This window comes from Elephas maximus, chromosome 4, assembly GCF_024166365.1.
Source record: "Elephas maximus indicus isolate mEleMax1 chromosome 4, mEleMax1 primary haplotype, whole genome shotgun sequence".
NCBI classification, from domain to species: Eukaryota; Metazoa; Chordata; class Mammalia; order Proboscidea; family Elephantidae; genus Elephas; species Elephas maximus.
This window is the reverse complement of record NC_064822.1, coordinates 38,235,912-38,262,423: the sequence shown is the minus strand read 5'-3', so window position 1 is coordinate 38,262,423 and position 26,512 is coordinate 38,235,912. Positions and strand designations below refer to the sequence as shown.

General features: G+C 39.6%; 1 protein-coding gene across 6 annotated transcripts in view; it reads left to right on the top strand.

The window, feature by feature from the left end:
• Positions 1-26,512, top strand: part of CACNB2 (calcium voltage-gated channel auxiliary subunit beta 2) — a 411,715-nt gene that overhangs the window by 195,441 nt on the left and 189,762 nt on the right. Inside the window, exon 1 of one of the 6 annotated variants that reach the window (XM_049881890.1) lies at positions 1,778-26,160. The exons of 4 other annotated variants lie outside the window; for them this stretch is intronic. In XM_049881890.1, the coding sequence (XP_049737847.1) occupies positions 26,134-26,160 (27 nt within the window). In that variant the 5' untranslated portion in view covers positions 1,778-26,133. Of the gene's footprint in view, positions 1-1,777; positions 26,161-26,512 lie in introns of those variants that run through there. One more of the 6 variants, XM_049881888.1, reaches the window with a different exon arrangement.

Sequence of the window (26,512 nt, the reverse complement as noted above, 5' to 3'; positions counted from 1 at the left end):
GAGCTCTCTTAAGGTTCCTTTATCGATATGCTTCAGATGTCTGTGTGTGGATGGAGGGAGAGACCTGAGATTCCAGTTTGTCCAAGTCCCTGATCTGCTCCTGGGCCTACCTCCTGTGTGCACTGCACTGGATTTTAACTTTCCTTAACTTTAAGCTTTATATATGCCTTTTTCATCTAATTCTAAATACTTTTTTAAAGTCCTTCCTCCTTTTTATGTATTTCCAAAAGCTTAGGGCTACACAACTCTTGAGGGGCATTAAAATGGTATCTAATTGAGTTCCCATAGCTTTCACAACTTTGACTTCTTTGTCACAGCATTCAAGGTCATGCTACTGACAATGACAGACCAAGAGACAGAGCAAGTAAGTGACTGCCGACCTCTAGAGGTTACTTGATGTAATAACTGATCACATCTCTGTACCAATAATAGCACTGAGATCATATGGTTGTAATGAAATTGAATTGGGATAATACAAGTAAAGAGCATAGCCCAGTGCCTAGCACGTAGTAAAGACTCAGTGACTATGGTCATTTATGTTGACTGCACTAGGTCGATAAAGAACTGTCAATAAAAAATTATTCATATTTAAATGAAGGAGAAATCATAAGCATTTGCTTTGATGATAGGTATTTTCTTTTCTTTTAGATCTCTGGTATCTTTTCCTTTGTTTTGAGCTATATTTTATAATCTATAAACAAACAGTTTCTTTTATAAGGATCAGCACAAAGCTGGTTCCTATAAGGTGGAGGTTAAAGATGTCCCAAATGTCTAACTTTTCCAAGCTGCTGTCCCATGCTGTCATCTCTAACATCAGCTACTCCCTCTCCCCTCAGTACTCTGCCTCCTGTCTTTGGGTTCCCTAATTCACTGCAACATCTCACAGAACTCACGAACCTTATAAAGGAAATGGCTCACATGGTTGTGGAGGCTGGCAAGTCCCAAATTCCTCGGTTAGGCGTAGACTTCTCCCTGGCCTCAGTCTCTGCCCAAAGGCACTCAGGTTTCTTATTATGTGGGCCGGGAAAGCCCACTGTGCCCTCTTCTGCGAGTCTCCTGTGGGTCTCTGCTGAGGGTCTCTCCTTTGGTGGTGGCATGCTCTTGTCTCTGTTCTGGAATTGGCTCTTTTAAGGCAAAACTGACCAGTCCCTTCGGTGGGCCACAATTATTAGCTCAGCCCCACCCAATCACCTGGGTGGGAGTCACAAGAATGTGGCTAGAAAGGCCACACAAAAAAGTAATTAATCGCACCGCAATCTAGTATTAATAATAGGTTAGCTTGATAGCAGGGTTTCTCAACTTTAGCACTAATGACATTTGGGGCTACTTAATTCTGCATTGTGGAAGGCTGTCCTATGCATTTTAGGGCATTGAGCAGTGTCCCCACCCACTAGATGCCAGTAGCACCCCTCCCCAGTTGTGACTGTCCCCAGACATTGCCAAATGTTCCTAGGAAGGGCAGAATCACTCCTTTTTGGAAACTGTTGCTTTATAATAATTTGTACTTTAAAAAAAAAATAAAAGAGAAAGAAATTATTTTTCTCTTTACGTATCTGAACTAAGTTCTTATCTTTGGAGGTTTCTATCTTTTGTCCTAAAAGCACATTGAATATGTCATCACATCCCTTTTCTCCCAAGCTCAGGGTCTAAAGATAAGAATGTAATCGAATTTAAATTCTAAGCTCTATTTAAATTAATAATCAACCTATTAAGGAAAAAATGTTTCATATGACTCATCAAATATAGCTCCTTCTTATGAGCCTGATGTTTGCTTCTTAGGTTTTTGTTGTTGATTAAGAGAATTGCAGATGTATCCCATTGAGGAATGTGGTATGTTCCCACACTAATGCAAAACATTGTATTCTTCTATTTAATCATTTTCAAAGAGCTGTTTCCATTTGTGGTTACTACAAAAATAATGAATGCATTGGCTTGTAGGTCATCCATTTATGATAAAATTAATTCCTCTCCATTGGAATATTGTAGGCTTTTGATTAAATGAATCAATCTTTTAGTGGCTTCTGGACAATCAATAAACATTTTGACTTGAAGTGTGAAACACTAAGCAATTATACAGTAACCACAGAGTGCTAATAGCTTCTTAAGATCAATGAATATTTTCCAAGTGAGTGAATGATTGAGTATAAGTGTAAGTTGAATTTTGTTGCATGAAAATTCTGTATATCCCAGTATTGTAGCTAATAGAGATGATCAACTTCACAGAACAGAGTTGTTATAAAACCATGAAGTATCATTGTTAAAACATGGGATTTGGGGAAAGAAAGAACCATTTAATTGGTCAACCTATCAAAAAATAACCCTAAGGAATTATTTCTGTTGTTAATAAATTTGAATTCTAGTTAAAATCTTCATTTTGGATAAGGAGACTACAGATATGCTCAACAAGACTGGACTATTTGTGTCTTGAGTCTTTTTTTCTTTTTTTGTAGTTTTATTTATCTTGCTGTTGTTGACAATACACACAGCAAAGCATACACCAATTCAGTGGTTTCTACATGTACAGTTCAGTGACATTGATTATCTTCTTTTGAGTTGTGCAACCATTCTTACCCTCCTTTTCTGAGTTCTTCCTCCTCCCCCATTAACATAAACTCACTGTCCCCTAAGCTTCCTATTTAATCTTCCTAGTTGCTGTTGTCAGTGTGATCCCATATAACTAGATCTTGAAAGAGCATGATGCTCAAGGCAGACATTCTTTACTAGTTAAGCTAAACTATTATTTGGTTTTAAGAAGACTTTAGGAGATATTTTTGGTTTAAAGTTTAAAGTTTATCACAGGGCGGTAGCTTCAGGGATTCATCTACCCCCATAGCTCCAGAAAGTCCGGAGACCATGAGAATTTGAAAATCTGTTCCGTATTTTCCCCCTTTTCATCAGGATTCCTCTCTGAATCTTTGATCAAAATATTCAGTAATGGTGGCCAGGCACCATCCTGTTCTGGTCTCCATAGCAAAGGAGGCAGTTGTTCATGGAGGCACTTAGCCACACATTCCATATCCTCCTCCTATTCCTGACTCTCCTTCTTCTTCTGTTGCTCAAGGTGAATAGAAACCACCTGTTACGTCTTGAATGGCGCTCGCAAACTTTTAAGAACCCTGGCACTGCACAACAAGCTAGAAGGTAGAACAGAAGCATTAAACACGTTATTAGGCCAATTAATTGGGATGTCCCGTGAAACCATGACCCTAAGCCTCCAAAACCAAGGACATACTCTTTGTTATTTCAGTAAACATTGTTATTTATTTTTTTCTGTTAACTCCACTTTGTTCAAATCTAAAAAATTACTTGCACGGGGTGGGAACATACTTCTTGTTGTTAGGTGCCGTTGGGGAAACAAACATACTTAGGCAATTGAAGTTCCACAGTTCATCTTCCCAGGTTCATGAAGAAAAATGTGAACCACTCTAAACATTCATCCAAAATAACCAAACCTATCTATTACAATCATTCTCAGTTACCTGTCAAGTACTTTCTACCATACTGTAAAACATTTCTCTATAAACATAAACCCTGTGCAGCTTTCCTTGGTGGACCAACCAAATACAGCAAAAATTATTATATAATAAAAAACTTTTCTAGCTCCAATGTAAGATATATTTATTTAATATAATAACAATTCCAATAAAACAGGAGAATTCGACTTCATCCCAGAAACCTCTTAAAATTTGTACCAAGAGATTAAAACTCCCACGCATTAAAACATTACTAATTCACAACTCATGGGAAAGCCATTTGAAATTCTAGTGTTTTTTTTTTTTAATTTATTTGTCTTGTTTTTTAAGAAACCATGACCATGGAAATTCATATACTAACTCTAACCTAACAAGCTAGCTAAAGACATGCATCTAGTAGTTTCTAATTCATAGATACAAACAATATTGTGCTGATGTTTAACATTCAGCTGTCAAAAAAAAATTCTGATTTGTAGCATCTGCCAGTTTACATGCTATAAATGCACCCACCTGTGGCCAATTTCAGCCTACAGTCTGACTTCACAGAATGCAGAGCTGGGAAGAGATGCTCACTACCATACCGTTAGATAGCCTTTCCACCATGTCGTTACAATCGACATAAATAGTCTCCAGAGTACAGATAATAGCAAAGTGTAGTAAAATAATTAGGAAATTATTATTTTTTTGTATTTATCATCTTTGTTTTTGCTATAATTTGTTTAATTGTGTTTCTAATTTAACTTTTACTAATGGCTGTATTTGACAACTGGCTCTTAAAAGTTCCCTGAAACTTTAACAGTCAGCCAAATCAGCACCAGCACACCACTGATTTTTTTTTTCACTTACATGTAAATTTCCTAAAAGGTTAATAGGTACTTGAAACATGTATTTCCCAAATATTTTAAAGTAATTTCTTTGCACTGTTAGTATATATTTATTCACTTCTGTAGTTTTAGTGCCTAAAACAGGAGCTGGAACTTGCTACGTTCTTAGTAAGTATCGGGTAACTGAATAGCTAAGCTCAATAATGTAAAACAGGCCTGGTAAACAAAATCGACTTGACGGCAGTGGGTAAACCAAAGTAAAGTTCAGTTAGCCCCTGTTTGTGTTATCTCAAATTCGGAGAGTTAAAAACCCATATTGATGAATAGAAAATACCTAAGTTTGCATAAGAATCCTGTGAGAATAAGTAAGAGCCCTATCATGACCACCACCTCACTCGTCCTTTTCCTGACTAGGATCACACAGAGTCTAAGGATACTCTTGTTCCTAGAAGGCCCTCTGAACTTGTTTCATCCTTAGCTGTGTTTTCCTCAAGGAGGAAACCCTGGTGGCATGGTGGTTAAGAACTACAGCTGCTAACCAAAAGATCAACAGTTCAAATCCACCAGATGCTCCTTGGAAACTCTATGAGGCAGTTCTGCTCTGTCCTATAGGGTCACTATGAGTCAGAACTGACTCGACGGCAATGGGTTTGGTTGGTCCACCAAGGAAAGCCAACCTTGCTTAACATAGTGGAGAAGAGGAAAGGTGAGCTCCTTTTACAGGAATAAATGCTGGTGTTTACTTCTGCCACCTCCTCAATCTCTTGAGCATGGAACAAAGCACATCCTCACCTCCCAAACACTCTTAAATCCACAGCAATTTGCTTTTTGTTTCCTACCCCACTCGTGACATGCTTTACTAAAACTGTCCTCTCAAAGCTCTCCAAGAACCTTCTTCTTGCTTAATCTTCTTCATGCTGCCAAACTTTTCATAGCTTGTAATTACCATAATGACCATCCATCCTTCCTTGAAAATTTCTCACTTTTAATTATGCGTTTTTTTCATTCACTTATTTATTCAACATTTATTGAGTTCTCCTCTGGGCCAGGCATCTTTCTGGGCATTGGGAAATCAGTCATGGATAAGACAGACAGGGTCTTGGCTCTCTTAAAGAATCTTTTTTTTTTTTTAATGGAGAGAGATAGAAAGTAGGTAAAACAAACCAACAAATTAAGGAAAAGGACAGGCATTTTTGTAATGGAGGAAAGGCCTCTTTGACTTGAGACCTGAATGACAAGGAGGAACACACACAATGATGTAAAATGTAGAGTGTTCCACGCAGAGGCAATTACAAAGGCTCTAGAAAGAAGTGAGTCTGGTTTGTTTCAGGAACAGATAGAAGGTTAGTGTAGCTGAGTAAACAGCTAGTGGTAGGGAGTGGCAGCACATGAGGTCAGACAGGTAGGCAGGGCCAGGTACTGTGTTCGCCCACAACTCTGCTCCTCAGTCTTCTCCAAAGGTACCTTCCCACCAAGTGTCATTCACCACAGTTGGCCCCTGGTCCTATTCTTTATGCTCGGTCCCCAACAAACCATCACGTCCTCAGTAAATTAATTACTCATGCATCAGAATTCATTTCTTCCCATTTGATTCTCATATAACACACTGTTGGCCCTTTTGTACCCAGTCCTTATGTACTCTTCAATTTTTCTACCAGCCTGGAAGCTTCTTGAGCATGGAGAGCTTGTCCTGTCTATCAGCGAGGGCAAAAACTTTGTTGTTGTTTGGTTTGGTTTTTGGTTCTTTGGCACAGTAAATACAAAATAAATGTTTTTGTTGTTTAATTGAATAAGTGAACATATAGTTAATGAATGTCCTAGTAAAATATAAAAGAACTAGTGTTTAGAACATATTATTTAGAATACAAAAAGGACATTATCATAAGAGGCAGTAGAATATAATGTTTGAGAGCACCAGGCCTGGAAAAGGTTCCGAGCCCTCCTCGCTTACTAACTGTGACCTTGGGCAAGTTATAGAACCTCTCTTGCATTGGTTTTCTCATCTGTAAAATGGGGATAGTTATTATTAGGTTAAATAAATTAATGCATGTAAAGTACTTAAAAAGATCATAGTGAGAACTCCAACTATTGGCTCTTCTTAATTTATTCTGTAATTATTTATAAACCGAGTGTACTTGATTTTCAGGTGTCAAGCAGCCCTTCTTTGATTTTTGGCCAATTTTGGAATAACCTCAAAAGTCATTTAGTTAAAGTAGAAAAATCACAGCCAAGAAACTAAACGTTTGAAGAAAAAAAAAAAAAAAAACCAACAACAGTAACAACAAAAAATCACACTGTCTTTCTTAATTTACTTGATATTGTGGTTAGAGCTCCTGTTGACAATGCTGAAGGGAAGCAGAAAGCTCAGTTTTTTCCTGATAAGAAGATCAATAGTAAACTCTTCACTCCACACACCACAAACTGAAGTATTCCTAAAGAGCAAGCCAGGAGGAAATTGTCTCTTAGGAACAGAGGAAATTGGGAAAGTAAGAATAGTTCTTCGTAGGTAAAGCAAGGACTTTGGTTCATCTCTGTGGGCAGAGTCATTTTCTCAGACATGTGAGAAGTTGGTATTGAGCTTCTACATACCCTTCATATCCTCTTTCCCCTCCCCTCACCTGTGGTACTCGTTGAGTAAATCAACTTGGATTATAAGTAAGGTTGGTGTAATAAGACTTTGGGAAATTATTTTATCAACATATGTTTCTGCTCTTTGCATGCATTCAAGAATGGTACAGTACCTTGAGGACTTCCTTAATTTTTTCCGCTAGCTACCAGGAGTGTGTCTATATGACTCTATAGGACAGAGTAGAACTGCCTCAGAGGGCTTCCAAGGAGCAGCTTGTGGATTTGAACTGCTGACCTTTTGGTTTAGCAGCCAAGCTCTTAACCAGTGCGCCACCAGGGCTCCACATACGATAATTAATGATTCAGAAGGCAGTTATTTTTTGGTGTTTTTGTCACCTCAGCAGTTCAGGTGAGTGACAGTCACAGGAACCATGGCCTCACATCAGGTTCTACACTCATAAAAAAAATGGAACACCATTTATTCTCTGTCCTCTCTTTGAATTTCTGGGAGACACATGGGGTTGCCAGGAGTCAGAATTGACTTGATGGCAGTTGTTTTGGATTTCTTCTTGGCTTGGTAGGTTTGTCAACAGTAAGGAACCTTTCTAGGATGCTAGAGCCTCTTGAGACTAATAAGCTGTGATTTACAAGAGAGCATAGCTAATGGAAAGAATACTTGGAATAAGCTGAGTAACATCTAGAAAAATGTGGATCAATTTTCATGGACAAAAACTCTTAACCTATAATGAGCAGGCAGTGGGCTGGTATTTTGTGGTTAGTATTTGTTGATTTTTAAGATTCTTAACTGTTTGCCAACTCAGTGTTTTTTTTTTTCTTTTTTGTCAATATATGTAACATTTTTTTGTCCTACAAAAAACATTGTATATATCCTTAATTTTACAGAGTTACCTTAGATGGGATAAAATAAACAGAAACAATGATCTAAGGGCTATGAAGTATCTCTAACTATATAATATTGTTTCTGCCAAAGAAAGTACAGTGGCATTCGAAGTTCATTGCTAACTTAAAGGTTAGCAATTTGAGCCCACTCAACAGCTCCACAGGAGGAAGATCTGGTGATCTGCTTCAGTAAAGGTTACAGCCAAGAAAACCCTATGGGGCAGTTCTGCTCTATCACATGGTATTGCTATGAGTTGGAATCAACTAGGTGGCACCTAACAACATCATATTAATCTATGATTTCGAAGTGAATGAAAGTAAAAGGAATAATGACTACATTTGTGAACCTAAAGTACATGTTAAATTGTCAAAACCCACATAAAAATTGACAGGCTGGTCATTCATGCATCCATCCACCAAATGTTTGTTAGGTGCTATCTATGTGTCAGACCCTAGGAATGCAGAGATGAAATGACACAGTGCCTGTTCATGAGGAACTTACACACTTACACAGGAAAGAGGCGTATTAGACAAGTATTTGCAGATGTGGAGGGATTGGTGCTATGACAGAGGAATATGCAGTGGACAATGAAGGGAAGGAGAAGGCCAGGGAAGGCTTCTGAAAGGCAGGGAAGCTGGAGTTGGTCTTCAAATTGGAGTTTGCTAGGGAGACAGAGAGGGTGGACCATCCTAGAATGCAGAAATGTTTCTAGCATTGCCAGGTGTACATAACTTATTGAATGAATAAATGGTAGTGGTAAAGGAATATTCAGTAAGTAAGTAAGCCAAGTAGAAAGCCAGTAATGTAGAACACAGAACGACAAATAATATTTTTAAAACAGTATTTGTTGGGAACTTGTCTATGGCAGACTGTGCTTAGCACTTTGCATATGTACCTCATTTATTCCTCATGTTAGGCTCATAAAAGATGTATCGCTCATGTCTCCAAATCCAGCTTTATAGGCATGTGACCAGCGTAGTCACAAGGGTCCTGTGCTTAGAAGGGCCCTGCTGCACTTGGTTTAATGATCTGCTATCACTGTATTGCACTGGGCAAATATGCTGCAAAAGACCTCTTTAAAGTGTTAAAAAGCAAAGGTGTCACTTTGAGGACTAAGGTGCACCTGACGCAAGCCGTGATATTTTCAGTTGCCTCATATGCATACAAAAGGTGGGTGATGAATAAGGAAGACTGAAGAAGAATTGATGCCTTTGAGTTATGGTGTTGGCAAAGAACACTGAATATACCATGGACTGTTAGAAGAATGAACAGGTCTGTCTTGGAAGAAGTACAGCCAGAGTGCTCCTTAGAAGCGAGAATGGTGAGACCTCACCTCACATACTTTGGACATGTTATCAGAAGGGACCAGCCTCTGGAGGGGGACATCATGCTTGGTAACGTAGAAGACCAGTAAAAAAGAGGAAGCCCCTCAGTGAGATGGATTGGCACCGTGGCTGCTACAATGGGCTTAAACATAGCAATGACTGTGAGGATGGTGCAGGACCTGGCAGTGTTTCATTCTGTTGTACAAAGGGTCACTTATGAGTCAGAATTGACTTGATGGCACCTAACAACATAACAACATTGCTGTCTTCAAAATATTAATCATTTTTTAACAAGAGGCCACACATTTTCTTCTTGCAATGGGCCCCTCAAATTATATGGCCAATCCTGGGTATCCCCATTTTTTTGCTGCACAAAGCAGGACCAATCAAGATAAAGTAATTTGCCCTAGGTTGCACAGTTATTAAGTAGAAGAGTGAAAACTCGAGCCTGGTTCTTCTTGGTGCTGAATCCTTCTATCTTAACTCTTTTGCTAGCCTGACTCCTTTGTCCTCAGTTTTCATGATAAATGAATTAACAGTTGATAGAAGCAACTACAGTTAATCAGAGTTAGTGTACTGAATCACAAAGAAAGAAAAAAAAAGAGCTGTAGAGGAGAGGAAAAAATCGATTAGTTTAGGAGTAAATGAAACATGGTTCTCTGAATGCAACCTTGTGTTAAATGTGGAAGTCCAAAATAAATAATGTAGGAAATGTAAATAAAGTACCTTTCTCTGGAGTAAGCAAGGTTCAAATTCAAGGGCATGTTCCGAGGTAAATTTGCTCAATCTCGGTTATCTAAAGTGCAATTTGGTGTTTGCCCAGCTTTGCTCTTTCTTGACAGTTTATGCAGAAAAGTCAAGAGCAGAAAAGTCATGGCGCTTTAATCCAGGGGGAAGGAGCAGTTGGAGGTAGACACGCAACAGCTCCTTCACCAGACGTTGGTGCTACTATGACTGCATTCAATTAAATACTGTGAATAAATCAGATCCCATTTGATGCTTAATAAGCACAGCTCACTTGGAGCAAGTTTTATTTTAAGATATTCTCATTTTTCTTTCAAATGTGGCAGTTTTCTACTCTGGCCATGGGAACCTCTTAATGTTTTTATTGATGTTTCTTCGTGTTAATTCAATTAGTAGAAAGTCATGATTTTAAAAAGCACTTAAATAAACCACCCTCCTTGAAGACGAATAAGTCAAACTTCCATGGTATTAAAGAATGGCATTCCAGCATATTCCCGATTTGTTCATTCTGTTTAAGATAATGTCTTGAAAAATGTTCTTTATGTTATTCCAAAGCACCTGTGGATTTCAGGGTCCAAGTCAGGCGACCACAAAAGACATATCTATCCTATAAAGACTGTGTTTTTCATAAGTATATCCATTACAATTTCATGGTAAAAGCAACATAAGTCTCTCTTGATTCATTTCTTCAGCCTCTAAAAATTCCAGATCTACTGAAATTCTATCTTGTGAAATATGCACATCTAGAAACCCTGGTGGTGTAGTGGTTAAGTGCTACGGCTGCTAACCAAGAGGCTGGCAGTCCGAATCTGCCAGGCACTCCTTGGAAACTCTATCGGGCAGTTCTACTCTGTCCTACAGGGTCGCTATGAGTCGGAATCGACTCGAAGGCAGTGGGTTTGGTTTTGGTTTGGATGTAGTAAATTGCGTCAGTAGGGTTTTTAATGACCAAACATATGCCCTGTACGCTGCTGGGGGCAGAAGTCTAAGACATAACTCTGACTAACTGGTTGTGAATGGGCAGGGCTCAGCATGCAAGCCAGGCTAGGACTTCCGAGCCAGGACTGAGTGAGGGGCCAGCAGAACTGGTTTAAGACTTTGTGGAAAGAGGACCTTGTGTCACAGGGCTGAGTGCAAGTAGAATGGGAAGAGAGGACACATCTGAAAGCAGAGAGTTAGGACTGGATATGAAAAGAAGAGCTGCCTTCGGTGGAACTGGTAAGTCTGTGCAGCCAGCTCTGGAAGGAGAATATGAAAAGATCCAAGGCCACTGGAGAGGGGCTGTATCATGGCAACTTCCATGAAACAAAATAAGAATATTAGAACAAGCCTCAAATGCTAGGTTACATAGCATACATCTGAGACCACAAGAATTCATAGTTCAGAGACTAAACAGTGAGGAAACCTGCAGAGAAAAGGGGAGAATTTATGAGTCCTGGTGATACAGTAGTTAAGAGCTTGGCTGCTAACCAAAAGGTCAGCAGTTTGAATCCACCAACTGCTCCTTGGAAACCCTGTGAGACAGTTGTACTCTGTCCTGTAGGATTGCTATGAGTCAAAATTGACTCGACAGTAGTGGATTTGGGTTTTGGGTAAAGCAATAGTTTTCTACCTTGGCTGCACTTTAGAATCACGTGGGGAGCTTTTAAAACTCCACATGCCCAAGTTGCATCCCAGACCAATTAAATCAGAATCTCAGGGGTAGAATTCAGGCAGCAGTGTAATTTAAAGCTCCCCAGTGAGTCCCGTGTGCAGCAAGGCTGAAAACCAAGGGTATAAAGCAAGTGGAAATGTTTATCTGAGCACTTTTCGCCTGGGGTAACCACTTGTGTATAGTATACCTCATATTCCTAAGTAGAAAATTCACAGATTAAGGGAACCCAGGGTTGGGAAGGGAGAGTGTTGACATGTTGTGGGGTTGTTAACCAGTGTCATACAACAATGTGTGTACTGTTTGATGAGAAACTAGTTTGTTCTGTAAACCTTCATCTAAAGTTCAATTAAAAAAAAAAAGAAAATTCACAGATTAACCACAGTTATATAGCCTACACAGAAAATTGAGGGGTCCTGTTTTCCAGGACTCAATACACATCATCAGATACACACTGGAACCTCCATAGCAAACAGCTCACTCAGTTGCCCTAACTTAAGGTTGTTGTTGTGTGCCATCAAGTTGATTTCAACTCAGCAAGCCTATATGGCAGAACAGAACTGTCCCTTAGGATTTTCTAGGCCATTACCTTTACGAGAGCAGATCACCAGGTCTTTTCTTCCATGGAGCCACTGGTAGATTGGAACCCCCAACCATTGTGCCACCAAAAAAACAAACCTGTTGCCATCGAGTTGATTCCAATTTATAGTGACCCTATGGACAGAGTAGGATTTCCCCATTGGGTTTCCAAGGCTTTAAATCTTGCTTTCTTTCATGGAGCACCTGGTGGGTTTGAACTGCTGACCTTTCAGTTAGTAGTCAAGCACTTTAACCACTGTGCCACCATGGCTTCTTAAGAGATTGTCCGTTTAAACAGACAAAAATTTGGAACTCCATTAAATAAACACCCTGCAGTAAAACCTGTGAAAGCTGGAACCTGTGTAAGGCAGAAACCTGTCAGAGAAAGAAAACTCGAATATTTTCCACTAATAGAGATGGAGAGGAAAGTGATAAAGCTGCACCCTGTCAAAATTTGTGAGACTTGGAAAAACAAGGCAATCCCATCGAGTTCTGGCTCTTACAAGTTTTACTGTATTATCAAGGGTTAAGCCAACTTCGGGGCTCCTGACCCATTTCTATGGACCAAACCCTAGGTTAGAGATTTGTATTAATGATTTCATTTGTATTAATGATTTCATTTAGAGACAAAAACCCTTCACATCTCCTAAATATTTTTCATTTGATACTCAGAATAGTTTTAATCTTACAGGTCCCCTGAAACGGACTCAAGGATCTCAAGGGTCCTCGGATCAAATTCTAACTGCTGACCTGGAGAATGTGCAAAGAAGTTAGAACCCCAAATCCACAGATGTATATATTTTCCTGATTTTTCAGTTTTCTCTTGTGGTAGAGCTATGCTCTCTGTCATCTGCTTTCGATGATTTCATTTTTTAGTTATGTTCTCTTAATTGCCTCCTTAATCGTTTCTTCACTCAGCTGTGGTAAATGATCCATTCAGATTAAATGTGTGTCATATGGCCATGTATGAATAAATACTATTGGTTTGGATGCTCAGTTGTCTTACAAAAAGAATGACAAATGCTCTGGAAAAATATTTTCCCGATAAAGTTTCAAAACCCCTTGCCATCGAGTCGATTCCGACTCATAGCGACCCTGTAGGACAGAGTAGAACTGCTACATAGGATTTCCAAGGAGCGGTTGGTAGATTTGAACTGCCAACCTTTTGGTTAGCAGCCGAGCTCTTAACTACTGCACCATCAGGGCTCCAATAAAGTATCAAGGATTTATGAATAGCATACATAAGCAGGAACAAGAGTCTTTTGCTTATAATGTATTTAAAAGTTCCACAAACATTAAAAAAAAACTAGTCACAAGTTTTTATTCTTAAAAAAACCAAATTGTGTATCATACCTATAGTGTTTCTAAAGTGTGGTTGTAAATAGTCCTTTTTTCCAGAATTGGAACTCCTGTATCATCTTATAATAAAAATGTTGTTAGGTGCCATCCAAGTGTGGGGGAAAAAAATATTTAAATTTTAAAAAATGTCCATGTGTCAGGGAGTAGACAGTTATATTTTTGTGATTTACAGTAAATTTAAATCCAGAAAGTAGGATTAGGTTTAATACTTTGGTGTAGAAATTAGCAAAAGAAAATCATATGACAACCGTTATGTTTTAGCACATGCCATTAATCTTATGCCATTTTTATAGTACCTTTATCCCAAACCCATTGCTTCCCTAGACATATTTATCTGTCTGTTTCATTAGATTTATAAATTCATGCTTTTAAAACTTAGATGTTCTTTTTAAAGATAACACAAGTAATCATAAAATCACATTCATTATTTAATACTTAAAGGGATTACAGATTTCATTTAAGCAATTGTGTATTAGTCATATAAAATCTGTTAAAAAAAAAACAAAAACCAAACCCGTTGCCATTGAGTCGATTCTGATTCGGTGACCCTATACGACAGAGTAAATTGCACCCCATAGGGTTTCCGAGGCTGTAATCTTTACAGAAGTAGACTGCCACATCTTTCTTCTGTGGGAGTGGCTGGTGGGTTAGAACTGCCAACCTTTTGGTTAGCAGCTGAGCACTTAACCACTGTACCACCAGGAGTATAAAATCTACGTACTTAAGTAACCAAGCACAAATGCAGAAAGGTATCAGGTATACTTCCAGGACTCAACATGTCAACAAGCTTTAGTTTTAACCAAAAATTACATGAAAAATTCAGTTAACCAAGCAAGTGTCAGTTATTCTAGTTGATTTTTTAAATTTACCTATATTAATTGTGAATGTCCTAGAGATTATGATTGGTAGCTCTGATTGAGGTTTTTGCAAAAAGCCTCTTTGCTTCAACGTGTTTAATGGAATAGTAGATTTAGAAGTAAGGGGGCTTTAGAGACAAGCAACAGGGGAAAAAATCCTCTTTTTATATTGAAAGACGTTGAGGCTCAAGCACATTAAATTAGCTTAACCAGTTAGTTAATGGCGACAGATCCTGGACTAACTCGGATCTCCTCACTCCAAGTCTACTTTACTCTTCACTTTACTGAATATACTTGGCGGTTTTGCTGGATTGTGTGCACATTGTATTGCTGTAAAAGCAATAAGAGTGTGTTAATGGTGGTACCAGTAAAGCTGAAACAAGCATGGCGAACAAGGTGCAGGTTCATACTCAGTGGGGAAGGCAAGATGAAATGAAAATAAATAAAATACTTTCAAGTATTGCTGGAATCCCTGGGTAGTGCCAGCGGTTAAGCAAGTACTCAACTACTCGTTGAGAGGTTGGCAGCCTGAACTCACGCAGAGGCACCTCACAGGACAGGCCTGGTGATCCACTTCCAAAAGGTCACAGCCTTGAAAACCCTATGGAGCAGTTCTACTCTGCACACGTGGGGTCCCCATGAGTCGGAATCAACTCGATGGCAACTAACAGCAACAGCTACTATTGCTACATGATGTAAAGGAAGTACAATGAGGAAGTTTGATGGAGAATAAGTCCACTTTGGTCTGGGGGGCCCATTAGAAGAGATGGGATTCGAATGATGTAAAAAGGAGGCAGCCATTTGAGTGTCTGTGGAGAAAGCATTCCAAGGAGATGGAACAGCAAGTGCAGAGGCCCTGACACGGGAGTGCTCTTGGCACAGTCCAGGGACAGAAGGAAGGCCAGTGTGGCTGCAGCGTGGAGATGACGGGGCAGTGTGAGGGGAGATGAGGTCAGACATGTGGGCAGGAGCCAAATCTCAGCAGGCCCTGCAGGCCACAGATATTCCGGTTGTGGTGAGAAGCTCTCAGAGAATTTTAAATAGCAGAGCGATAGAATGGTAGCAGCTAATTCATGCTTTCAAAAAGATCACTTTGGCTGCTCTCTAGAGATTGAAAAACAACGAAACAAATTCGGGGTTATTGTTAAGGAGGAGGGTAGCTATGAGAGAGGTGGTAAGGGTTAGATTTGGGAAATATTTTGGAACTATAGTGAACAGGATCTTGTTGATAAGTTTTTGGTCTAGAAAACGGGGGTGGCAGTAGTGTAGAAGACTGGAGTGTAAGTGAGAGAATCTGTAGTACTTTGGGGGCGTGTAAGGTGTGAGAAGCCTATTGGAAATCCATGGGGAGGTGGCTACCTGTTGCTGACGAGTCAGTTCTGACTCATAGTGACCCTACAGGATAGAGCAGAACTGCCCCAGAGGGTTTCCAGGGAGCAACTGATGGATTCGAACTGCCGACCTTTTGGTTGGCATATGAGCTGTTTAACCACTACACCACCAGGGCTCCATGGGGAGGTGGCTAGTTGGTATTAAATGCATGAGTCTGGAACTCAGAGGCCTAGAAAATTTAGAACAGTCCCATGACGGAAACTGAGTATTGAGACTTCGGGAGCGTGTAGGGAATTCAGGACTAGGGAAGAACCCAACACAGGCGAGAAGTGAAGATTTCAGGAGGAAAATCCTTCAGACAGCAGGATAGAGATGGGCTGCGAGAAGTAGAAAATGGGAGGAGAGGGAGTATCTCAAAAACACAGTGGAAAAAACTCAGCATTTTATTTAACCTCCCTTGAGTCGGAATCGACTAGATGGCACTGGGTTTTTTGTGGGTAATCTCTAACACATACCTCATATTGAATAATTCAGTGGCAGTTGTATTAATGAGAGATATTGAAACTTAAAGAAAATATATTAATTTTATAGACTCATTCAACTACTATAGAAAGTAATCAGTATTTTTCTTTTATAGTTAATGCTGGAAAGATGTTTTGCTAGTTTTGGTGGTATGGAAAAGATGTATGACCATTTTAAATACAGGTTACAAGTACCGAAAAATTAGAAGCTATGTCTTTCAGGGTAAAATTTCCAATGGAACAGATCCGTGGAGGTGGGGCGGATTATAGGGTCATAGGATTCCCCTCATGCCCTCTTCTCCTTCTATTTTTCCTAGAATTGTTTGACATGGCAGCCTTGACTAGATGAAATTACTCTGCCTCCATCACTACTCTGTCCTATAGCATAACTATGAGTCAGAACTGACTCAATGGCAGTGGGTTTATGTAGTTAGTAACAATACTCTTTTTCAAGTATTTCTCATCCAACAATGGGGGAGTGAGAGGAGTCTTTACCAGTTCTTATAGTTGGTTGGTCTGGTTTATCAAAAAGGAAGTTGTTTATCCAATGTGAGCTCTTCACTAATGGTGTTGTTTTAGTTGGCCTCCCCAACTCATGGCGACCCATGCAAAATGGAATGAAATGCTGCCTGGCCCTGCGCCATCCCATGATCATTTGTGGATTGGACTTTTGTGATCCATACGGTTTTCACTGGCTGATTTTTGGAGGTAGAGAACCAGGCCTTTCTTCCCAGTCCATCTTAGTCTTGAAGCTCACTGAAACTTATTTAGCACCATAGCAACACAAAAGCCTCCACTGATGGATGGGTGGTGGCTGCCTATGAGGTACATTGGCCAGGAATCAAACCCAGGTCTCCCACATGGAAGGAGTTAAAAAAAAAAAAAAGCAGCTCTTTTGTCAAGGAGAGAAGAGAGACAAATAAGCCACCTTAGTTTTCCTCACCACTGAATTTTTCTAATGACTGAAGACCAGATAAGTTGTGGAATGACATCATACATGAAGAAAGCAAGAGGTCATTGAAAAGACAGGAAAGAAAGAAAAAAACAAAATGGATGTTAGAAGAGACTCTGAAACTTGGCGGTGGAACGTAGAGTAGCTAAAATGAAAGGAAGAAATGATGAAGTAAAACAACTGAACGGAAGATTTCAAAGGTTGATTTGAGAAGACAAAGTTAAGTATTACAATGAGACGTGCAAAGACCTGGAGATAAGAAACCAAAAGGGAAGAACACACTTGGCATTTCTCAAGCTGAAAGAACCAAAGAAAAAATTCAAGCCTCAAGTAACAATACTGAAGGATTCTACGGGGAAAATAATAAACAACACAGGAAGCATCAAAAGAAGATGGAAAGCCTACACAGAGTCATTGTACTGAAAAGAATTGGTCGACATTCAACCATTTCAGGAGGTAGCATATGACCAGGAACTGATGGTACTAAGGAAGAGGTCCAAGCCGCACTGAAGGCATTGGTGAAAAACAGGGCTCCAGGAACTGACAGAATACCAACTGAAATGTTTCAACAAATGGATGCAGCGCTGGAAGTACTCACTCGTCTATGCCAAGAAATTTGGAAGACAGCTACCTGGCCAACTGACTGGAAGAGATCTATATTTATGCCTATTCCCAAGGAAAGTGATCCTGCTGAAGCAGAAATTATCAAACAATATTGTTAATATCACATGCAAGCAAAAGTTGCTGAAGATAATTCAAAAACTGTTGCACCAGTACATGGACAGGGAGCTGCCAGGAATTCAAGCTAGATTCAGAAGGGGACGTGGAACTAGGGATATCATTGCTGATGTCAGATGGATCCTGGCTGAAAACAGAGAATACCAGAAAGATGTTCACCTGTGTTTTATCGACTGTGTGAAGGTGTCGACTGTGTGGATGATAACAAATTACAGATAACATTGTGAAGAATGGGAATTCCAGAAAACTGTGCTCATGAGGAACCTGTACATAGATCAAGAGATAGTCGTTAGAACAAAGGAGTAGTGCATGGCTTAAGTCAGGCAAGGTTTGCAGCAGGGTTGTAAGCTTTCACCATATTTATTAAACCTGTATGCTGAGCAAATAATCCGAGAAGCTGGACTATACGAAGAAGAACAGGGCGTCAGGATTGGAGGAAGACTCATTCACAACCTGTGCTATGCAGAGAACACAACCTTGCTTGCTAAAAGTGAAGAGGACTTTGAGCACTTAACTTATCACAGACCACAGTCTTCAGTATGGATTACACCTCAACAAAAAGAAAAAAAAAAAAAAATCCTCACAACTGGACCGGTAAGCAACATCATGATAAACGGGGAAAAGATTGAAGTTGTCAAGGATTTCATTTTACTTGGATTACAATCAACACCCACGGAAACAGCAGTCAAGAAATCAAAAGATACATTGCATTGGGTAAATTTGCTGCAAAAGACCTTTTTAAAGTGTTAAAAAGCAAATATGTTACCTTGAAGACTAAGGCGTGCTTGACCCAAGCCATGGTGTTTTCAGTTGCCTCATATGCACGTGAAAGCTGGACAATGAATAAGGAAGACCGAAGAAGAATTGATGCCTTTGAATTGCGGTGTTGGTGAAGGATATTGAGTATACATACCATGGACCCGTGAAAGAACAAACAAATCTGTCCTGAAAGAAGTACAGCCCAGCCAGAATGATCCTTAGGAGCAAGGATGGTGAGACTATGTCTCACATATTTTGGACATGCTATCAGGGGGGGATCAGTGCCTGGAGCAGGACATTGTGCTTGGTAAAGTAGAGGGTCAGCAAAAAAGAAGAAGACCCTCAATGAGATGGATCGGCACAGTGGCTGCAACAATGGGCTCAAGCATAACAATGATTTTGAGGATGGCACAGGACTGGGCAATGTTGCATTCTGTAGTACATAGGATTGCTATGAGTCAGAACCAACTCAAAGGCACCTGACAACAACAATGACAAATTTTTATGAAATAAAAAGGGTGGGTTTAATTTAAATGAAGATTCTGGCCTCATCTATAGCTGAATATGAATTGGGGGAGAGGGCGGTGATAACAGGCTGCTTAGAGGAATAAGATGTTTGGAAGAAAGTTCAGTAGTACAGCGATTTGGATTAGACAGTGTATACAGCTTTGGGATAAAATTGCTTCACTCTTTCCCATATCCTTCTTAGTTGGTAACCAATAACTCTGTTGGAATTCCTTTTAGATGAAGTAAAAAAAATTAAATTTGTTATAATCAATAACATAGATTGTTATGTGAAAGAAAACTCCATTGTGTATGCAGAGGCGTAACAAGGTATGGCAAGTAGGGCGTGCCCTGGGTGCTGCTTGAAGAGTGACACTAATGAGCAGTTTCTCTTGGCCATGGTCATTTCCATTGCCAGCTGTGAGATATCATTCAGTAATGTAAAACTAATTGCTGTAGGCGCTATTTTCTGTAGATGGGCTCCTGTGGGTGTGACTATTTCTGTTTTATTTATTTTTTACGAGGTCATTTGAAATTGTTTCCTATTTTTATTTCTCTTGACAAATGATGTGTTTGGCTGTTATTTACCAAAAACACTTGTGAGGCTTAATGAGTACACACACGCTAGAGTTTTGCTCTGCTGTTATGATTCACTGTCTGGCTAATGCATATGGTAATTATTCATATTCGTATACATGTCATGGTCTTTTGGAATCAAAGATGACACTATTGATGGCATAAGCCCTGAACTGGGGTGTGATCAAGGAAATTTTTTCACAGTCCTTGCTGGTGAGATCAACAGTCTGGACTTTGATGTCTGGAGTGGCCACTTAAAGTATGTGACCTCCAAAATTCTGCCTTTTTTTGTTGTTGTTGTCTCCTGGCAACATAACATATTTATACTTTGGCCACCGCCTCCCCATCCAGAAGGTCTGCTGCTGTTTTAAAGTTTAAAACAACAAATGGGAAAGTCGCCTCAGATGGAGGATTCAGTATTACTGGAGCCCTCCTTCCTGCCTTCTGTTTATGTAGACAGATAACAACAATTCTGAATGCAGATATAATAGTAAAAACAACCCTTCTCCACTCCCCACCCCCAATTAGTGAGCTGCATAGATCTGCAGTTTAAAAAAACAAAACAGACAAAAGAAAACCCTAGCTCTCCAGGGGTTCTGTAGTTATAATGTTATTTTCATGAAGCCCTTTTCACAGTTTAGCAAGACAGCTTGGGAGTGGAGTAGGGGTGGGGTGGGAGAGGATGGGAAGCAAAGGCAAACTGTTATTGGTGTGAATGCCCATTGGTACTGCAGAAACCTCAGGTCTTTCTACCTCACATTGGATACCGAGTCTACCACAGTGGCCCATAGGAATAACCAAGCACTTCGCTAGGCTGTTTCTAGGATGTTTGAAAGGAACTGTGGTCTAGTGTTACTCTTCCTCCCCTTTGCCTCTCCAATTCCCTCGTCGACGTTCCAGCAACCAAAAAGAGGACTAGAAAGGATTCGAATTTCACATCATGTCATCTTGGGTTATAAAAGTACGTCACATCGACAGTGTTGATATAAGGGCATCGGGTTTGGTTTTTTGGTTTTGGTTAGTTGTGTCAGGGTTTCTCAATCTGAACACATTGACATATTGAAATGGATAAATCTGTTGTGGGCCTGCCCTGTGCATGGCAGAAAGTTGAGCAACATTCCTGGCCTCTACCCAGAAGATGCCAGTAAACCCTATCCCTACCGCCTGTGATAACTAAAAATGTCTCTAGACATTGCCGTATGATCCCTGCAGAACGGAAGGCAAAATCACCACCAGTTAAGAACCACTCTCTGAGTTGCAGCAAGAGAAACCAACATTTATTGAGCATCTCTGAGGTGCCAGATGTGTACTAGATGTTTTACGTAATCTTGACAATGATCCTGTGAAGCCTTACCCCCTTTATACAGATTAGGCTCCTGAGAAATGACAAGGGCAGTGTTTTTGTTTCTTTGAATATCTTCCAATGCTTAACAATGAATATGCATTATAAACAGAAAACTTATTATGTACCTGGGGGGAAAAAAGAAAAATACATTATTTTTAATATATTTATTCATATTACATGGACACGTGTTTTTCTTGTTGTAGGTGCCATGGGGTCGGTTCCAACTCATAGCGACCCTATGCACAACGGAATGAGACTCTGCCCAGTCCTGCACCATCCATACAGTCGTTGTGATGCTTGACGTGTGTTTTAGACATGCCTAAATTACAAACACTTACCTTGAAAATAGGTCAAAAGTATGAAAAACCAAAAATTGTTATTGGATATTGACTTACCACCTAAATTAGGGTGTCCTCCCTTTCTGGTCTCCTAACAATGGAAAGTGGCCACATTGTCTTGAGCTTGTCATTTCTCACCTAAAATCCATCCCTTCCTGTCTTGCATATACCTTGGTTTTATCCCTTTCCTGTTTTTCACTCTCTATTGTCTTATTCGTGCATACACTTCTTTAATCTCTCTTCTTCAATTTCTCTTCATGCGGTTTCTCAGGCACCTGGAGAAAGCGTTCCTCAGCTTATCTGAGAGCAAAGAAAAAACCCTAATTAATGTGTGAAAAGAATGGTGCAACTGTAACAAGAAAATAATGTTGTTTGTGGTACAGTGGTTAGAGCTCAGCTGCTTACCAAAAGGTTGGCAATTTAAATCCACCAGCTGCAACTTGGAAACCATATGGAGAGGTTCTACTCTGTCCTATAGGGTAGCTATCAGTCGGAATCAACTCCACGACAACTGGCTTTTTTTTTTTTTAGTGATGGAGTTAGAGAGTTTATGGAAAGTATTACACTTCCCATATGTTCTATTCAGAATTTCTGTCCTCATCCATTTCTTCTTCAAACACCAATTGCTTATTGTTTACCTGAAATTAATATTAGCTACCTAAACAAAAGGTCAGCAGTTCAAATCCACCAGCCGCAGTTCTACTCTGTCCTATAGGGTTGCTCTGAGTCAGAATTGACCCTACAGCAACTGGCTTGGTTGGTTGGTTGTTTCTGTGGTTTATTGACACTTTTCCATTGAAATATACTTTAGTAGTATTATAAATTAATGTGGGCTGGGCTCGGAAAGTTAGCAATCATATATGCCATAGTCTGAAGAGAAAGAAACTATATTTTAAAATGATGATTTTTCAAAAAATTGAGAACGTATCTCTCAAATAAATATAGAACTGTGCCCCCCCAAAATATCGAATCCATGAATAAGGGAACTGGGAGGGTGGTAAAGCCAATTCAAAGGATTATAGCTGAAATGTGATTATCTGTAGTTAATGAAAGAAAGAATGCTAAGCGAAGATTGCTAAATTAGATATAAAACCAAAAAGCCCGTTGCCATCAAGTCGATTCTGACTCATAACAACCCTATAGGACAGAGTAGAACTGCCCTGTACAGTTTCCAAGGAGTGCCTGGTGGATTCGAACTGCTGACCTTTTGGTTAGCAGCTGTAGCTCTTAACCACTACACCACCAGGGTTTCCAAAAATTAGGTGTAGAATGAGTTAATGTTCTACAGGGCAATAAAACTAATTTTGTGGGTTTTCTTTTCCACAAGACAGATCATTTGCATTTCTACTAGACAAAATTCATTTGCATTGCTATCAGTTTTCCACATGTTAAGGTCAGTATCATAATCCATAGTAAACAGTGAGTCAAACAAAGGCAAATGTCCCTAGAAAATTGATCATCCTTAGTTGTCTTTTAGCTATTCAACAAACTTTTGAGGTTGAAAAATTAATGCAAACCTACTGTAGAAAATTTGAAAAGGGCTAAGTTTTTTGAAAGGAGGGAAAAAAACCCGAAAGCCTCAAGCCACTACCCAAACACAGCCACTGTAAATATAATTTATATATCTCCTTCCAGATTTTTTTTTCTAAGTATTTTAAACAGTGGAGATTCTTACTGTGAAAAAAAAAAAATTGCCATTCTTTTTTTTTCAATTCTATATATCATATCTACTTTGTTATATTGTGAAAGGGCCCCTTAAACATATCAATAACATCATAACGATCTGGCCTTTGTCATATCTTGATTCATTTAACTGGTTTACTAATTTTAGACATTTATGTATTATGAATTATTTCAGATATATGAAAAAGCACAGAGAATAAAATAATGACCAATGATGTAGCTAGTTTAAGAAATAAGATATCACTAATAAGGTTGCTCCCCCCTACTCCATGAGGGAAACCCTGGTGGCGTAGTAGTTAAGAGCTAGGGCTGCTAACTACAAGGTCAGCGGTTCGAATCCACCAGGCACCCCTTGGGAACCCCATGGGGCAGTTCTACTCTGTCCTGTAGGGTTGCTATGAGTTGGAATCGACTCGATGGCAGTGGGTTTGGTTTGGGTTCTACCCCCATAACTCTCCCAAACGTACTGTACTCCAGATAGGTAACAACTATCCTGGATTTGGTATTGATTGTTTCATATTTACCTTTATACTTTTGCTACATACATACCCATATAGTACTTTTGCATATTTTCCAACTTTATACAGATTGTGTCACAGGTTCTTAAGGTACCTCAAGGTTCTCGCTTTTCTCTACCAGCGTTTTGTTTGTGGTGATTTATCTGTGTAGCTGCATTACCTCTAGATGATTCACTGTCAGTGCTGAATACAATTCCAGACTTCGTTTGTCTGCTTTCTTGTTGATGTACATTTAGCTTGTTTCCAATTGTTTATTATGACCCACAGTGTTGCAAGGAGCATTTTGTACAAATATCTCCCTGTGTACTTGTGTGAGACTTTCTCTGGGTATGTATTCAGGAGTGAGACAGCCAAGACAAAGAACGTGTGCATTTACAATCTTCACTATATCCTGCTAAATCTCTAAAGTGGTTATACCAGTTTGGACTGTCACCAACATTGTATGAAAGTCTGATTATTCTACATCAGACACTGGCAAACCTTTTATTTAAAGAGCCAGGTAGTAAATACTTCAGGCTTTGAATGCTATATGGTCTCTGTCACCACTACTCGACTGCGCAATTGTAGTGCTGAGATGTCCATAGACAATACATACATGAATGAGCTTGACTGTGTTCTAACACAGTTTTATTTCATAAAACTGAAATTTAAATTTTATATAATTTCCATGCATCACAAAATATCATTCTTTTGATTTTTTTTTTTTAACCATTTAAAAATGCAAAATACATTCTTAGCTTGCAGGTTATACAAAAAGAGGCAACCAGCTTGATTTGGCTGGCGGGCCATAGTAGACCCACATCCTCACCAAGATCTGGCTGGCATGGATTGCCTCGTGTCTCCCCAAAAATATGTGTATCAATTTGTCTGGTCCATGATTCCCAGTATTGTGTGGCCGTCCTCCATTTTGTAATTATAATTTTATATTAAAAAGGATTAGGGTGGGATTGGAACACCCTTACTAAGGTCACAGCCCTCATCCAATGTAAAGGGAGTTTCCCTGGGGTGTGGCCTGCACCACCTTTTATCTTACAAGAGAGAAAAAGAAAGGGAAGCAAGCAGAGAGTGGGGGACCTTATACCACCAAGAAAGCAGCACCGGGGGCAGAGCGTATCCTTTGGACCTGGGGTCTCTGCTCCTGAGAAGCTCCTTGACCAGGGAAAGATTGAGTACAAGGACCTTCCTCCAGAGCCAACTGAGAGAGGAAGTCCTCCCCTGGGGCTGAAGCCCTGAATTTGGACTTTTAGCCTACTTTACTATGAGGAAATAGATTTTTCTTTGTTAAAGCCATCCACTTGTGGTATTTCTTTTACAGCAGCACTAGGTGACTAAGACACTGGCATTCTTATATTTCTTAAATGCTTTACTCTGAAAGGCCTGAAATGGTAAATTGTAATTTTAATCTGTGTTTCCCAATTAGTGGTGAAGTCAGCCATCCCAATTAGTGGTGAAGTCAGCCATCCCAATTAGTGGTGAAGTCAGCCATTTTATCTTAGGTTTGTTGGCCAGAAAGATTTTATCTATCCATGTCTTTTTTTTTTTCTTATTCTTTTAGATTGTGGCTCTTTTACTTATTGGTGTATAAGAACGCTTTATATTCTCTGAATAGTAATCCTTTGTTGCTTGTGAAAATGTAGAGGGTTATCGAAAAAGAGGGGAACCCTCAATGAGATGGATTAACACAGTGGCTACAACAATGGGCTCTAACATAGCAACGACTGGGAGGATGGCCTAGGATTGGGCAGCATTTCGTTCTGTTTTACATAGGGTCACTCAGAGTTGGAGCTAACTGGATGGTACCCAATCACAACAATCCTTTGTTATATGCAGACATGGCCTTAAGAGTATTGTGGTTATCATTTCACTTTTTAAAGGACTTTTTTTTTTAATGAAAACAAGTTTTTAATTTAAATTAAATATCCAGGTGATACTTATTTGACTATGGAAAAAATTTTTAGATTTTTCCATACACATTGAGAACCTGAAAGGTGACAAAAAGGTAAAGGCATCATTTTTGTGTCTGTAAAAGGAAAATACTTCTTCACAGGGTGGGAGGAGAAGAATATTTTCACTTTTATTCTAGACTGTTTTTCAGGACACTAGCTTCCTTGGATGTCCAGTTGTGCAGCCCATTGTTTTATACTGAAGAAAGTCTGTTTAAGCAGTGTTGGGGCTGGTGCTGCTGGAAGCCATGCATCTGACGTTAATGAAATGTTACTCTGCTTTGACAAGTTTGTAGGCTTTGCTCTTCCAAGCCAGCTGACGTAATTCAAAGTAGGAAAAGACCCTCCCATTTGTGTCTGTTAATTGACTTTGATGGGCTCCCCGGCAGCGCTAAGTGGTTCTGGAACAGAGAGAACTGTTGCACTCTGAAGGACTTTAGAAAGTCAACCTGGCTAAAACTACACACCCTAAGCCAGTAAGAAAAAGGAAAACAGTTGCTATGCTGCTCAGAAAAGCAAGACTTGGCTGCTTGTAGCTTTTGCTGACTTCTTGCCCCAGTGAGGATTATTCGTGCTGGAGTGCTGGGCCCATTTGGAATTGCTCTAGCATGCTTGACAGACGCCTGATGTCTCCTCAAACTAAATGGTTGACTCTCGGGGTAAGCCTACGGTGAGGGAGGCCGACCAGATGCACGGTGTGGTTTTAAAGAAAACAAAGGAATGTACTCCACTGTTAATGAACGCAAACTAAAAACACTTAGTTGTTTTACTTTTTATAAGGTTTTTCTCATCTGGCTAGAATTGTTGTCATCTGCAAGGTTATTACCTATAAATGCTGAGGTGGCTTAAGGAAGTGAAACTGTCTGTATCTTACTGACATCAACTTAGTAGTGGGGAGAGGGAGAGGAGCGGCAGAGAAATCTAGCGGAAAATGAAAATGTTTTTTCCAACCGCAGACGAGCACTTGTTGCGTTGCGGATCCTGCTGACAGGCGATCTGCTGAACTTTTTTGTATCTGAAGC